Source organism: Schistocerca serialis, chromosome 1 (genome assembly GCF_023864345.2).
Source record: "Schistocerca serialis cubense isolate TAMUIC-IGC-003099 chromosome 1, iqSchSeri2.2, whole genome shotgun sequence".
NCBI lineage: Eukaryota > Metazoa > Arthropoda > Insecta > Orthoptera > Acrididae > Schistocerca > Schistocerca serialis.
In genome coordinates, this window is record NC_064638.1 from 719306831 (window position 1) to 719323331 (window position 16501).

The following is a 16501-nucleotide window of genomic DNA, read 5'->3' on the forward strand; positions in this document are numbered from 1 at the left end:
ATATTTTTAAGGACATAACAGTGACTGACCTAGTCTCATTTTTCTCTGAAATAGTAAGTACATCACATTGTGCAGAATCCTGTATTGATACGATATTGCTCTCCAGTGTAAATTTATACAAATCACTTATTCTTGGTGTATTTATAAACAATATGTTTTTGTTTTGCAGTTAAGTGGATTGGCGTTGGCAAAGGAAGAGAATCCATCATCAATGTCTTCTAGTAACCATCAGTGAAGTGATCACATATTGCGGAACATTATCTTTCTTCATATTAACTGTAGTATGGCTCCCACCTTCTCTAGGTCTAGTCAGGACAGAAGTTCTTTGCACATAAACTGCATCAGTCACATAAAATATGCCAAAAGTGTTCTGTTGTCTTCTTTTCTGTTATGTTGAAGATACTACAGAGTCCTTATTTCAGTATTCGTGTATGTTATGTGACCAGTTTTAAAAATCTGTTATGGTGGAAATAGTACCTTTTTAAAATGTAAATGGAGCAATTTTTATCTTTTGGAATCTCACTTTATTGCAGCAGCTCACAGATGTTTGTCTTTTGAAACGTGGTGACTGGGTGCTTATTATTCTTTTAATAGTTCATATTCGCACAAACTGAGGCAGATGATAGGCTCAATCTTTAACACAAATTTTACTGTAGGAAGAACTTATTCAGCAAAGGTGTGCATATTTGTGTTACTACACAATCTGTGATAATACAGACCAGCAACATAAATTCATCATACAGTAGGACTTAACTTTTGAATATTGTCAAATTTCATCAAGTACTTATGCAGTTGATTTCTGAAAGAGGGAAGAGACTGTAGATTATGATTAAAATGTTTATTGTAATTGTGATCCACGAGAGCAGCATCTTTTATGCATGTAGCTTTGGTCACGACTGTATTTTTATTCTGCTCCATAGCTCTAATACAATTGTATATCATATTGTGCTGTGGACGTTAATGTTGAAGACACCAACAGACTGCAGATTTTGTAATGGCATAAAGAAGTGTGTTTGACACTAATCAGTCAGCACTAATTAATCCTAGAAAATCATTCCAAAAGAGCGAAAGTCACATGAGTGCAATCTCTCTTCACACTCTTTTTGAAATTATATCAGACATAATTAATTTTGCGTTATTAATTCAAATAATTTGCTTCCATATTTTATGAATTATTTTGAATGTCTGTCACTTATTTGGTATTTATTAATGATTGAAATTAATGTTCGCTTGTAGTCGCCTTTCTGTGTAATCTTTAGTATTTGGCGTGTCTTATCAAGTGAGTAGTAAAAATGTAGAATATTTGTAAACCAGTGTAAGACATCATTAACCTGTTGTCTTTTTTGAATATGTTTCTCCTTTAAGGCAGAAACCAAAAAACAGTTTTTCTTGTCATTGTTAAAGTTTGCAAACAACCCACATGGGAAAAATCATTTAAAATTTGATTGTAAATTGGAGCTCTTTATAATCGTCATTCACGTTTACAGTTCTAAAAAGTCTATCTTTAACATAATGCTGTTCGGTCACTTTCGAATGAAGTGAGCTGAAAACATTGGGTGAAACCAGTGTGGACACTACTTGACTAGTGTCCTGTTAATGTAAATGTGGTTTGCTTGAAACAGTGTGCAAGACACACAGATATATTCTCTGTTCAGTGAACATAAATCAAGTTCCTAATATACCTTTCTGTGCTTAATACCCTGACATGACATAAAGGAAGTTATAAATGTCATGAATGTGTGCATTCAGCTGCAAAATTTCATAAATTGTTATAACTCAGAAAGCAGGAAGAGAAGTTCAGTTAAATAATGAATCATGAAGATTTATGCTAACACAGAAATGAAATTTTCTGTGTTAATAGTAGTCTTATTTATATATGCAAGTAATGTTATCAAAAGACAGCCTTAAATATCTGACACCTACTTGATTGATACATCAGCGAATGAAAGGTGCTATTAGCTGTATGAGGTGTATATCTGAAATGAACCTTTTGGATCCTGTGTTAAGGCACAGGTGTTGAAATTTAAGATTTTTAGAGCTTGCTTTGTTACATTGTATAATTGTCATTTACATTTTAATTTTTGCACAGTTTGTTAGATTGATCTCTATTGCCCAGTATTAGGTTAAAAAAGAATTTGTGGTTGAAACAATGCAACAAATCTCTCAGATGAATTCTGAATATCTTTAGAGTAGAAAATCTAATAAGGGTGCTATTAACATAGTACCTTATATACTACTTAAAATGTGAAATTGCTGTTACATGTATTTAAAATAGAAGCTTCTTTTAGAGATAAAATTTAAAGGCTGTGTTGTCATGATATAGTCCAGTTAAGTGGAGAGCATTTGAATTAAATGACTTTTGGACTTCGTAATGAAAGGAATGGTGTTACATTGTAAGATGGGGACCTTATCATACACATTTAGCAACATCATTCATCATGGAAAATGTCAGTGTTCCCCTTTCATTTCCATGTAGAAAGGAAATTTATTTAATCATCAGAACTTATTTTGATACTTATTTTTATTGTTGGACGAAAATGATCACTTGTCTATGGTAAGAGACTGTGCCTCTCCTCAAAAACTGTGTTAAATCAAGATGTTAATATTCATGGAAGTATCAAAGCAATAAAATCTTTTCTGGTCTCTGAATAGTGACTGTTTTGTGTGTGTGTGTGTGTTTTTACTTGAAGTTACATGCCTCTCTACTGCTCAGTACGATGACTGTGTTCATTCTAAGAATTTCTATTCTTATTAGATTATCCACTGCAAGTAAAAAGAAATGGAGATAGAAAGATGGGGAATTGAAATGTCTCTAAAATCTTAAAAGCGGTAGAGTGCTTGTCGTGATATAAAACGCCTGTTCAAAAAATTGCGGAACATTTGTAACTTCGCGCCAATGATGTGTTGGAGCGAAATGTGGTTGGCATTCCTGCACATGCCTATGTTCAATATGTAACTGCCAGATGTTTCATTGTTGTATGTCTGTTAGTTATTGTTCGGTGCCATATTGAGTAGAATGTTGCACAGTTTGCAAATTTTGAGATGGCAGAGTTAGAGGAGCATTGCATCTGCATTATATTTTGTGTGAAACTCAAGAAAACCTTTACAGAGACACACTAAATAATGCAGGACAGAAGTTAAAGGTTACCCCTGTTCAGGACGCCCTTCAACATCTACCAACAACTTTAAAGGATTAGTTCATCATGAATTTGTGCCACAGGGACAAACTGGTAATTGATGGTACTGTCAGGACGTGTTGTGATGCCTGTGACAATGTTGTTGTTGTTGTTGTTGTTGTTGTTGTTGTGGTCTTCAGTCCTGAGACTGGTTTGATGCAGCTCTCCATGCTACTCTATCCTGTGCAAGCTTCTTCATCTCCCAGTACCTACTGCAACCTACATCCTTCTGAATCTGCTTAGTGTATTCATCTCTTGGTCTCCCCCTATGATTTTTACCCTCCACGCTGCCCTCCAATACTAAATTGGTGATCCCTTGATGCCTCAGAACATGTCCTACCAACCGATCCCTTCTTCTGGTCAAGTTGTGCCACAAACTTCTCTTCTCCCCAATCCTATTCAATACTTCCTCATTAGTTATGTGATCTACCCATCTAATCTTCAGCATTCTTCTGTAGCACCACATTTCAAAAGCTTCTATTCTCTTCTTGTCCAAACTATTTACCGTCCATGTTTCACTTCCATTCATGGCTACACCCCATACAAATACTTTCAGAAATAACTTCCTGACACTTAAATCTATACTCGATGTGTTTCGCCTGTTTCATACATCTTGCTCACCAGATGGTAGAGTTTTGTCAGGACTGGCTCTCCCAAGGCCGTCAGTAGTTCCAATGGAATGTTGTCTACTCCGGGGTCCTTGTTTCGACTCAGGTCCTTCAGTGCTCTGTCAAACTCTTCACGCAGTATCGTATCTCCCATTTCATCTTCATCTACATCCTCTTCCATTTCCATAATATTGTCCTCAAGTGCATCGCCCTTGTATAGACCCTCTATATACTCCTTCCACCTTTCTGCTTTCCCTTCTTTGCTTAGAACTGGGTTTCCATCTGAGCTCTTGATGTTCATACATGTGGTTCTCTTATCTCCAAAGGTCTCTTTAATTTTCCTGTAGGCAGTATCTATCTTACCCCTAGTGAGATAAGCCACTACATCCCTACATTTGTCCTCTAGCCATCCCTGCTTAGCCATTTTGCACTTCCTGTCGATCTCATTTTTGAGACGTTTGTATTCCTTTTTGCCTGCTTCATTTACTGCATTTTTATATTTTCTCCTTTCATGAATTAAATTCAATATTTCTTCTGTTACCCAAGGATTTCTACTAACCCTCTTCTTTTTACCTACTTGATCGTCTGCTGCCTTCACTACTTCATCCCTCAGAGCTACCCATTCTTCTTCCCTGTGACAATATGAGGAGGAAACGGCTTGAAATTTTGCGAGACAATTCATGACGGCTCTTGCATCACGATACTGCACCCACACATTCATCCCTGTTCGTGCATGATAGTTGCACAAAAAATGAAATCACAGTGATGCCTCATCCTCTGAACTCTCCAGACTTGGCCCCTGCAGACTATTTTTTTTATTTAGAAAGTTGAAAACCCACTGACAGCACGAAGATTTGCAAAAACAGATGAGACCAAATTAGCAGATGGTGCTTTGCATGATCCAGCAAGAGGCGTACCACGACTACTTCCAGGAGTGGAAACGGCATTGGGACCAATGTATCAGATGTGGAGGAGAGTATTTTGGAGAAGACCATTCACAATAAGTAAAAGGTGTCAAAAATTTTGTGGACAAAGTTCTGGAATTTTTTGAACAGACTTCATAAATGTGAAGTATGTAAAATTAGAAGTAAGTTATGTCTAATGTAAAAGACAATGTGGATACAAAGTCTTGAAATTTAAGTCACTTGAAAATTAAGATAAGTTATATGTACCACTCAGATTTAAAAGTTGGCATAATTAGCATCCCACTATTCCTTTCCTCTTAAAATAAAAACACTGACATTCTAATCTGAGCAAGGAGTATGTACTGTGAGACTAAAACACTAATAGCTGTCATGACTAAAAAAAATATAACAATACTGTGTTCACTAAATGGAAAAGGTAATTTTTATGAAGATAGGTTTAGTCATCAAACTCTGGTGCTGCACTTTCTAATTTTGAACTGAATCTTTTTCACAGTCTGAGAACATCCATTGAAAATTGACGATCAACAAGAAATATGCACATAATAATCTCGTATGGGACTGTTGTGATGCCTCTGGGATCGCATACTGAAGGCCCAGTTTTTGTTCTGCAAGAGAATTTTGTTGTCAGGATGATGTAACTTCTCATTTAGACCTCTTTCTTCGCCACCTACTTTATTGTGGGCATGGAACATTTTCACATTGTAAGGATGCAGGAGCCATTGACAGTATTTCCTTCTGCTTCATCTAACCTATTTGGCAGTGCATGCACCCTTCAGAATCCACTTTTGACCCCCCTTCGAAATTGATCATATTTGCCAGTCCATGAGGTAGCAGCCAGGTTCACTTGACCTCAATACAACTGTTTAGTCAAATAAATCATTAGTTTTACTGTTGTTATTGTTCATTTGCTTAAAAGGCTAATACATTTGATTAAAATGCATTATGGTAAGTCGTCTTCTACAACTGCTACCGCATTTCACTCTTTTACAACTTCCTTCAGATATCGTGTTAAATTATTCTACAGGTGTCCTTGTACTCTTATTCCAACTCTGTACTGTGATACAGATCCACTCATGTCTGGTATCACCTTTCACTATTGATCTCCATCCTCTATGCCAGCCGGCCGAAGTGGCCGTGCTGTTAAAGGCGCTGCAGTCTGGAACCGCAAGACCGCTACGGTCGCGGGTTCGAATCCTGCCTCGGGCATGGATGTTTGTGATGTCCTTAGGTTAGTTAGGTTTAACTAGTTCTAAGTTCTAGGGGACTAATGACCTCAGCAGTTGAGTCCCATAGTGCTCAGAGCCACTTGAACCTCTATGCCATTTTAAATAGTGCATTCATAGAGAAACAAAGATACATGCCCACTAACCTACTCAACTTAGTTGTGAATGGTATAATTCTACTGTTGTGGAATGTGAATAACTGCCACTGTTGTATTTGGCGCCATAGATCCACTAGATAAATTTTGCTGTAACTATCCTTAGTTGTCTGCGAGTATATTGGATGGCAGTTGATTCCAACTTTGCAGACAAGGATATCTTTCTTCCTCCTCCTCCGCAGTCAATGCCAGCTCCTACCTGTGTTCCCTCATAAGCATTTCACATGCATCAGTCTCAGGTACAGAAGTCAGGACATAATCTTCACAACAATATCCCGGAATGTTGCATTCGCGGAAATATCAGTTTTGCTAGTGTATTGTTCGTCTGGAACAATGTCACCTTCAGTAGCAATTGATGTACAATGGCCAATCTTCGTTAAACAATTTAACACAGTCTGTTGTGTTACAGAATTCCAGGCAGCAACAAACATACTCAAAGTCTGTAAAATGCTGAGTTTCATCTCCTTCCTCTCAAAGAACGAAATTGACTTCCACACAGTTGCTACCCCGTATCTGGCATTAATAGTGTATTATGTCCAGGTCCAGAGGCTGGAGATAATTTTGCAGTTCAGAGGAAGGAACAGTAGTCTTACATTCCTCAGAAATCCTGTTTCCTTGTAATGTGTGGACATAGGTCAATAATTAGTCCAATTCCTTTCTGCTGCACCCATCTTGGCACTTAAATGTATGAGAAACTGTAAAGATTTCTGATATCTCCAGGGTTTGCTGGTGTGCTCTGAGTACACAGTAGTGTTTCTGTTTTGGAAACATCTGGGAATTAATAGTGGAGGCACCTTTTCACTTCCACCATTAATTATGCACAGTGGTGTCCTAATCATTTCTTTACTCTTTTCCTCCATGGCATTTTTCTTCCTTAACGAAATATGTTTTGTGGGAAGTAAATTATAATAGACGCCAGTTTCATCATTGTTACAAATGTATGTTGGCTGATTGCCCTGTATCAGTGTATGTAATGTTCTTCCAATAATATACACCTATGACCAGAGCCTCACTACTACATTTACTCTTTGAAGTGAAAGGTTATGATGTTTTTTTAAAACGATTCAACCAGCAGTTCGATACAGTAAAAGTTTCCATGTCCATCTTAAGAGTGATTTCACAAACTTGCTCTTGCAGTAGGTTTCTGCTTATAGGAATGATTCTGATATTCAGTCTTTGGGATTAGATTAGAAGAGTATTTTCCACTGTGTTGAATGTAGAAATATGGATGTTCATCCTTTTTGAATTCCTAGGAATTGTTAGCTTCGGCTCTTAAGAATGCTTTCTTATTTCTGAACATGCCACACATGTAGACGGCACTAAATTGTATTTCTTTGCCATGTAGGAAACATTTACGCTAAAACTGCCATTGATATAATGTATGCTGAACTGTGGCATTCAAGTTCTGCAGGCTGTAACTCCACAAGAGTAAAATTGATAACTGTGGTACTTCAGTAAACAAACTACTACACTTTTTGTGCTTTGTAGTTCGTAGACTCAGTGACTGTGATGTGACATCACGTGCTCAAGTTGCATGGAATAAGTTTGAGTCTTTCAACACATCTGCTTGTGTATTGCTACAAGGGATGTCGAATTATTGACTACAATCTACATGTGTGTCAACTGGTTGAATTGATTACCGTGTACTGCATCACATAACAAAAATACAACCTGTGTGAAATGAAATCAGAAATTCATTCGAACATGTTAGGAAGTACATAAAAATTGGATTTCAGTTTGCTAGATGTTTCATTTTTATTCCTTAAAAGTGGAATTTTTCTTAAAATGGGGTGAAATAACATTATTCTTGTGGGGAATTTTGTCAGGACAGACAGAAATTTTCATTAAAAATGGGATTTCCTTAAAAGTGGGTTTGTTAATTTGGGGTTTTACAGTAGCTGTCACAACTGTTACCACTTGGCCACTGGCTGTGAGCAGGCTTTGGCCTGATGACACAGATAGAAAGGAGAGGTTACTGCCTATCTACATAAAGCTGATGACCCTTTTGCTGCCTGTGTGTCTCAGCCTAGGCTGTCTAGCTGTGTACCCCCCCCCCCCCTCCCCTCCCCTTTCCTGCTTTCCATTGACAAAGCTGTTTTATAATACTACTCTTAAGGTCTTGAAAGGTCCTGTTAGAGCTCAGGTTACAGTTCTAGGCATGGCTGTATCTTAACCTGATGGTAATGCTTCTCATAACTTTATTGTTCAAGGATAATTTTCTTCTGTGTTTGGTGGTAGTGCTGATCACTCCTTAAGAGCCCTTTATTTCAGTTTCAGCTCCTCAGAAATGGGCTAGAGCAACAAGTCCTGTATACCAGTCTCATTGCTTCGTTGATACGCTTTTTGGTAACCAACTTGTTCTCTGAAATTGATTATCACACAAAATATAACAGATGTTCAATAAACTTCAGTTCCAGTTATTTCTTGTTCTGAGTTACATTTTGCCCACAATAACATCTTGTTCTTGTAGTATTAATATGGGTGATCTGAAAAGTTGTCATTTAAACATGCTAAATATCTCCAGTAATTGTCATTCTTTGTCTTCAGCACACTCACCATGCGAAGGCGGTGTCTGTCTTTCTTGTTTTCTTTCTAATCACTGTAGATATACCAATCAATCTCTTAGTAATTGTCCCATGCATCCTGGAGTCTGAGTGATCTGCACTGCCTTTTTAACCTTTCCTAACCTATTTCTGCCTCTCCCCAGAGGCAGGATCTGATAGTTATAAAAGGTGGGATAGTGCTGTCACTTTTACTTGTGTACCTCTGTTGGCAGTAACAAACATTTCAACTCATGAAGTAAGTACTGCCAGCAATTCTGTCTCATAATTTATTTTCTCGATTTAATTTTCCTTTGATACAATAAAATCTGTTGCTGGCATCCTGTTTTGTTATGTTTGTGCGGCATTTGCAATTTTTGTCGTTTGGGATTTTTTGTACTACTTCAGTAATCATTCTTTTGTATTCATATACTATTCTGCCTTTAGTGACCTTTCTCCCTACATTTAGTGATCCCTTTTCTTTTTTATGACCTTATGTCTGTGTCCAGTGACAATTTTTCTTTATTTGGCGAATTTTTAATTTGCAACTTTTTTCTTTGTGGTATACTTTTTTGATGTATTTTTGTTTGGTTATCTGTTTTCGTTATTGACTACCCATTTCCCTTGTTGAATAGTGTTTCCCTGTTCTGCAATAGCATAAATTTGTTGTGCATGAGTTAAGGTGTTTTTGAAACTTGCCAGCATATTACAATTGTGCCAGCCGGGACTTCAATATGAAACCTGTGCCTTTCATAAGCAAGTGCTCTACTTACCAAGCTATCAAAGTTGACTCATGACTGGGCCATGAGTCGTGATTGGGTAGCTCAGTCATTAGAACACTTGCCTGTGAAAGGCAAAGGTCCCAGGATTGAATGTAACACTTTCTAGAAATAGCAAATGCTCACTGCTTCTGGTTTATTAGAAATGTATTTCAATAAATATCAAATTTATTTACAGTGCAGAAGTGACTTCTTTTATTGACATACTTCAACATCCACCAGATATGTGTAAGTGTTAATTCCCAGTACAGGCTGCAAACCTTAGTACTTAAAACAGAACAGGGTACAGTATTCTCTCTGTGTAACTCCACTCAAAGACTAAGTATGTTCTTGTTCCTTTTATCAAACAAAAGGCTGGTGAAATTAATTTTCACACCTATGGCATGAGATTATGTCCTTGAAATCCAGTGATTAAACTGATCATTTTATTCAAAAAAACCTCACTGACAGCCATAATAGTGGATTATTTTAGCTGTTTTACATCCCCGCAGGATCTGGGATCATCAGATTTCGTTCCATTTCCTTGCCATCTTATTTGCTTTTCAGTGATAATTTTGCATTCGTGGCTATCTCCTGTTTCAGTTTACTGTCTGTTTTCTGCATAATCTTTCAGCAGCCATTTGTGCTCTTCATCTGTCAGCATTTCTATCACAACTTCAGATCAATTCCAAAGTGAATTACAGTATACTGCTAGAGCTTTTGGAGCAGGATGTAGGCTTTTAAAGGACAGGTGTGTAGCAGTAAGCCAAAGTGCACCTATGATACATAACTGACAGTGTCTCTCTAACATTGTCTTTCATTCTGAGATATTTCTGATCTTAACATTAATAATTCATTTCTGTTAGTATTTATTGCATGGCAATCATTCTGTTACTTAGTGTTGTTGGCAAGAAATAGAAAGCAAACATACCAAGCAATACACAAAAGAGATAATATGCTGTGTAGATTAATTATGTGATAGGCAATCAAAAGCTGGCACTGAGATGCTCGCCAGAACTTGGACCATACTTGGAAAGAACTATTACTGTATGGTAAAGAAGGTAAATGAAAAAAATGTACAATTAGATGAATAAAATTGACATGCTTATTCAAAGACAATAATTACATTGAAGTCACTGTGATTCCTGATGATCCTTTGGACATAAAAGAACCTTCAGCATGATTCTTAATAGGGTGTGTGATCTCCACAGACAGAAAAGCATGCTCTGCAACATACTCCAAAGTTGCTAACAAGGTTCGTAAGGAGTTCTTGTGGTGGACACTTCCAATCCTCTACCCACGTGGTTGACAGCTGCTGGATCGTTGCTGGTGTATGTGGATGTGCTGCAGTATGTCTCCAGCACATCCCACAAGTGCCTGCTGGGATTTTAGTCGAGGCAAGAGGCAGGGCTGTCCATTCGTCGAATATCCTTTCAGTCAAAGAGCTGCTCCACTTGCGCCATTTGATGTGAACACATACTGTAATCTATCAGGATGAAGTTAGGATCAAATGTAACCCTGAAAAAGGTGCACTTGAGGCTGTTGTAAAGTGTCCTGTTAACATTCACCGGTGAGTATGTGTGTTCAGAGTTGGTCACTATGCTTATGCAACATTATTCCTCCCCACACCTAAAACCTGGACCACTAAAAAAATCATGTTCAACAAGCTTCCTGGATGTATCACGTGTATCCAACCCTCGCTATATGAAAATGTTAGTTAGACTTGGTTGTTACCTACTTTCAGCATTTGGCTAGGATATGGACTTGCTGTCCGCTAGATACGGTACTGTTTTCACTTGCTGCTCAAGAAACAGCTGTATTTTCAGGGAATGAGCCAAGGCCATATGGGTGTACCGAGAGTGTTGTTCGTCTTTGAGTGCTTCTCAGTCACACATACAAACGTAGTTCTGCTGCACTACCAGTGAGTTATCCAACAGACTTTAAGAGTCTTTTTTTCACGTCCAGAAGTAGTGTGTCTTGTACATTTCCAGAAGACTTAGGAACTATCACTTTTTGTGATGTTACTTATCAGTCTTGATTGCAAAATTTTTTATTCATATGACCGGGTTCGGTTCATTCAGAACAATCTTCAGATCTGTAACAATAATGATACTAATTTACTATTTTCCGGAAGCAAATCTTTTTCATCGTATTTAATCAACATCAAATGTACCAGAACGTACCTGATATTTCAGTTACAGGAGCAACCCGTCCAAATCAATGAGTGCTCTTGTCACCTACCACAATACAAATGGGCATATTTTGCTTCGATGGTATACAGGCTACTAAGATTGCCACTAAACCAACAGGAAGTAGAAAAGGAACTAAGTATTTTAAAACAAGTGGCCGTAGCGAACAGATATACGTGTAAGCAAGTGATGAATATTTATAGGAAGATAAAGAAGAGGCAAATGAAACAAATAGAAGGAAGTCAAGTCGCAGTTAAGAGGAACAATAAGAAAAATATGTGGCTCTCACTTACAATGGAAGAACTACAGATAAAATTGAAAGATGCTTTCGTAAATCTGACGTTAAAATAGGGTTCCGAACAAATAACACGTAAAATTGAAGCTCCGGCACAGAATATGTAATACTAGGAATAAATTTCAGGATTCAGGTGTATATAAGATCAAATGTAATGACTGCTGTCAACAATATATAGGGCAGACTGGTAGGAACCTTGAAACCAGATTCAGGGAGCACACCTACTCTCAAAACAGAACAACTTTTGGGGCGCATATGGCTGCGTCAAAGCACTCAGTCACGGACATTGAACACAATTTAGACATCCTGCATAGAGCTCATAAGGGACGGTTTCTTAATATTTTGGAAGAAATTGAAATATACACCCACAAAAATAAAGATCCAGATTTAATCCTCAACGAGCAAATCAAATTCAATCATAACGGCTATTTTAGCATTTATGACAACTTACTAAGATGACAACTGTTGCGTGTGGAGATCCAGGCCGAGGGATGAGAAGTGGTGCATGGTGGGGAAGCCGGAAGATGCGTGCAGCGCCTGGCGTCGTTGACGGGGCCCTCCTGCGCGGCCCTCTCACCCACGGCGATGGACATCAGATGACTGAGCGGATCATGGCACAACAACGAAATGGCAGGAAGCACGGAAGCAGACCGTAGAGGAAAAAAAGTCCACACCAGCACCATAGATATATAAATCGCCCTATGTTTTTTAGATCGTATAAAAATGATAATTTTACTGTTTTTTAATTTTGATAAGTACAGATTTTAACCTTGACATCTACGTATTTTAATTAAGTATTTTTTAATAAAAAAATCTACTGAATATAGTAGGTGCAAATGGAATGTAACAAATGTACTAGACGCCACCTGTTGGTAATAGTGTTATAATTAATATAAATGACGTGCACTCTGCCAACCAATTTTATGTGACGCAGTATGTGAAATTTGCTGGATTTGGACAGGTTACTCGTGTAACTGAAATATCAGGTACGTTCTGGTAAATTTGATGTTGATTAAATAGGATGAAAAGATTTGCTTCCGGAAAATAGTAAATTAGTATCATAATGATTAATGGAAAATCTCATATAAAGATGTGAAACAAATACTAACAAAGAGAGAGAGGAGCTGGCCAGTACTTAGCTCAGTACAGCCGATAGATACACAAAAAACAGAACCGAAAATTTACGTTCCTAGCTTTCGGAACAAATGTTCCTTCATCAGGGAGGGGAGAGGGGAAAGAAAGGTAAGAAGGGAAAGGAGATTGTTACTCACAACCCAGGTTATGAAGCAACAGGGAAAGGAAAATAGGGAGGGTAGCAAGGATGGAGGCATGGTTGTCAGAGGGAAGCCAAAGACATTCTACTGTAAGTACTGTGCCAGCTTCAAACCAAAGAGGATGCATACAGAAGTAAAGAGGTATATAGTATAAACACAACTATGTAGGATGAAAAGATGCATGAATGGCTAAAGAGGAAAGGGAAAGAGAAGACTGAAGAGTAAATGGGAGTGAGGTTGTTTAACGTAGGTTCAGTACAGGGGGATGGCGGGATGAAAGGATGTGTTGGAGTGCAAGTTCCCATCTGTACTGTGTCATGCATTGTTTGTTGCATTCTGATAGTGAGTGTTTACGACCTGTCGCCGCTCGCGGCATGGCTTGCTTTTGTGCGTGCTACCGCCGCTTACAATTAAAAAAAAGGGAGAAATCGTCTCATTAGCGAAACAATGGCAAGAGACTGCTTTCTTTGATAATGATCAACAAGAACCAAATAATAGACTGCGTATGATAGAAGATGTTCTGAACGAGAGTTTAGCGAAAATTTTTCTCCGTTTGAAAATCTTTGCAGACGCCTCTTTAGTACATTACATTCTGCACAGAAATTAGTCATCTTAGATTTAAAAATCTAATCAATTGCCGTGCTTCATTTCTGACTGTATCACTATTCGGCATAAGAATAATACGAATATAAACATGACATGATATGTATATTCTTCCGCGTTTGCTGTTGTCTCACTCTAGCTTCGTAGTTTATTAGGCAGCCGGGATTTAAATGAGGTAGCAGCAAACACGAAAGAATACATGGCAAAATGTTTATATTCGTATTATTTAATTATGGTGGAGAGAATACTGCATGTGATTCACAATTCATAAAAGTTCCTATTAGCAACCATATCTTCTCACAGGTAGGCAAAATTCAGAACGCAGAGTTGGCCATATTGGGAAACATCCCAAACAGTCTTGCCAGTCGGATTTTCGCAGTGCATTGAAATGCTGCTACATTCGAAGATGAACAATACGGAATTTATATTTACTTCGTTGGATAATGTATGAAAATGCAGTGGTCGTAACTCAGGGCGGAGAAAAAAAGCTCGTCTTCCGCCTTTTTTTAAATTTATTTACTGACGCAGAGGTTTTGGTGCCAGTATTTATCTTTGTGCCTGCGAAGCGCTACATATATTCGACGACTGAAGTTAGTTGTGGCTGCACCTACCAACATTTTTCAGAACTTCCGCGTTGCACTCGATTCTAAGCCGCAGGTGGTTTTTGGGATTACAAAAACCGGATAAAAGTGCGGCTTAGATTCGAGTAAATACGGTATGTCTGTTTTTGCGAAACTTTTTGTGTAATTTTTCTAGTTGTCTTGACAGAATTATGATGTTATCAGCTAACCTCAGTTTTTATTTCTTCTTAGTGAACTTAAATTCTGTTTCCAGATTTCCCCTTCGAAATTGAGTAACATCAGGGACAGGTCCTTTCTCACTCTTCTTGACCACTTCTTCTATACCGTGCTGTTCCTGTCTTATAACTGCTTGCTGGTTTCTGTAAAAGTTGTAAATAACCTCTCAATTCCAATATTTGATACTTTTGTTCTTCAGAATTTCAAAGAGTGTATTCCAGTCAACATTATCAAAAGCTGGCTCTAAATTTGCAGATGCTATGAACATAGATTTGCAAATTTTTTTTTTTTTTTTTTTTTTTTTTTTAATTCTCTCTCTCTCTCTCTCTCTCTCTCTCTCTCTCTCTCTCTCTATAACAGTATCCTCAAGTTCAGGAACTGACGAGGGATGATCTATCTTTCCTGTAGGTATGCATGCTTGTACATCTTTGATCCTTGCATTTATTCTCTAGTTATTCCTGCTTAGCCATTTAGCACTTTTTGTGTCTCATTTTTTAGAAGTCTATTCCACTTCATCTGCTTCATTTGCTGCACTTCTGTATTTTCTCCTATCGTTAATTAAAGGTAATCTCCTGTTTTATCCAAGTACTTCTGGTAGTACTTTCTTTTATTTATTTGATTCTTTGCTGCTTTCACTGTTTTATCTCCCATAGCTACCCATTCATCTTCTGTTGTATTCCGTTCCCCTGTTTGTTCATCGTTGCCTAATACTCCTTCTGAAACACTCGGCAACCTCTGGTTTTTCAGTTTATACATGTCCTGTCACCTCAACTTCATACCTTTTTACAGTTTTTTCAGTTTTAATCTGCAGTTCATAACCAATAAAGTGTCTCAATACGGCGTTCTTAGTAAGTTATTAATAGCCAACGATTTATCTTTAAATTTGTGAAAATGTTGTTTTTTGATCACACAAATTCTATTCTATGTAAATACTAAAAAAGATTATATGTAGAATATTATATAGTTGATACTATGAGCAGGTTGCACAACAATACAAAATTAACTGTTTGTAGCTCACTTCAACTATATATATATATATATATATATATATATATATATATATATATATATATATATATATATATATATATATATATATATATATATATATATATATATATATATATACACACACACACAGGGTGACCAAAAAGTCAGTATAAATTTGAAAACTTAATAAACCACGGAATAATGTAGATAGAGGGGTAAAAATGGACACACATGCTTGGAATGACATGGGGTTTTATTAGAACAAAAAAAAAAATAAAATAAATAAAAACACACACACAAAAAAAAGTTCACAAAATGTCCGACACATGGCGCTGGATAGCAAAACTGCTACCATGATTGGTGAGAGGTACGCCGATATGTTACAGAATCGCATCATTCCCAGCCTGGCTGATAAACACCTGCTGGAACATACGATGTTTATGCAGGATGACGCTCCACCCCATATTGCTGGATGCATGAAAGATCTCTTGCGCACATTGTTTGGTGATGATCGTGTGCTCAGTGGCCACTTCCTTCATGCTTGGCCTCCCAGGGACCTCAGTTCGTCTGATTATTGGCTTTGGGGTTACCTGAAGTCACTAGTGTATCATGATCGACCGACATCTCTAGGGATACTGAAAGACAACATCTGATGCCAATGCCTCACCATAACTCCTGACATGCTTTACAGTTCTGTTCACATTACTCCTCGACTACGGTTATTGCTATTCTGATCAGATGAAGCGCCATCTGTCGGACATTTTTTGAACGTTTGTATTTTTTGGTTCTAATAAAACCCCATGTCATTCCAAGCATGTGTGTCAATTTGTACCCCTCTATCTACATTATTCTGTGATTTATTCAGTTTTCAAATTTATACTGACTTCAGGTTAGTCAGTTTTACAGTTTGAAAAAACTAAATAATGCTAGTATCTAATGTGTGTAATGTGTATGGTACTATATTGTG

General features: G+C 37.5%; 1 protein-coding gene across 2 annotated transcripts in view; it reads left to right on the plus strand.

The window, feature by feature from the left end:
* The window catches only part of LOC126481291 (adenylosuccinate synthetase), a 64750-nt gene extending 62101 nt beyond the window's left edge, over positions 1-2649 (plus strand). For both annotated transcript variants that reach the window (XM_050104946.1, XM_050104937.1), the window contains one exon: positions 170-2649. In XM_050104946.1, the coding sequence (XP_049960903.1) occupies positions 170-222 (53 nt within the window). In that variant the 3' untranslated portion in view covers positions 223-2649. The remainder of the gene's footprint in view (positions 1-169) is intronic.
* The last annotated feature ends 13852 nt before the right edge of the window (positions 2650-16501 follow it).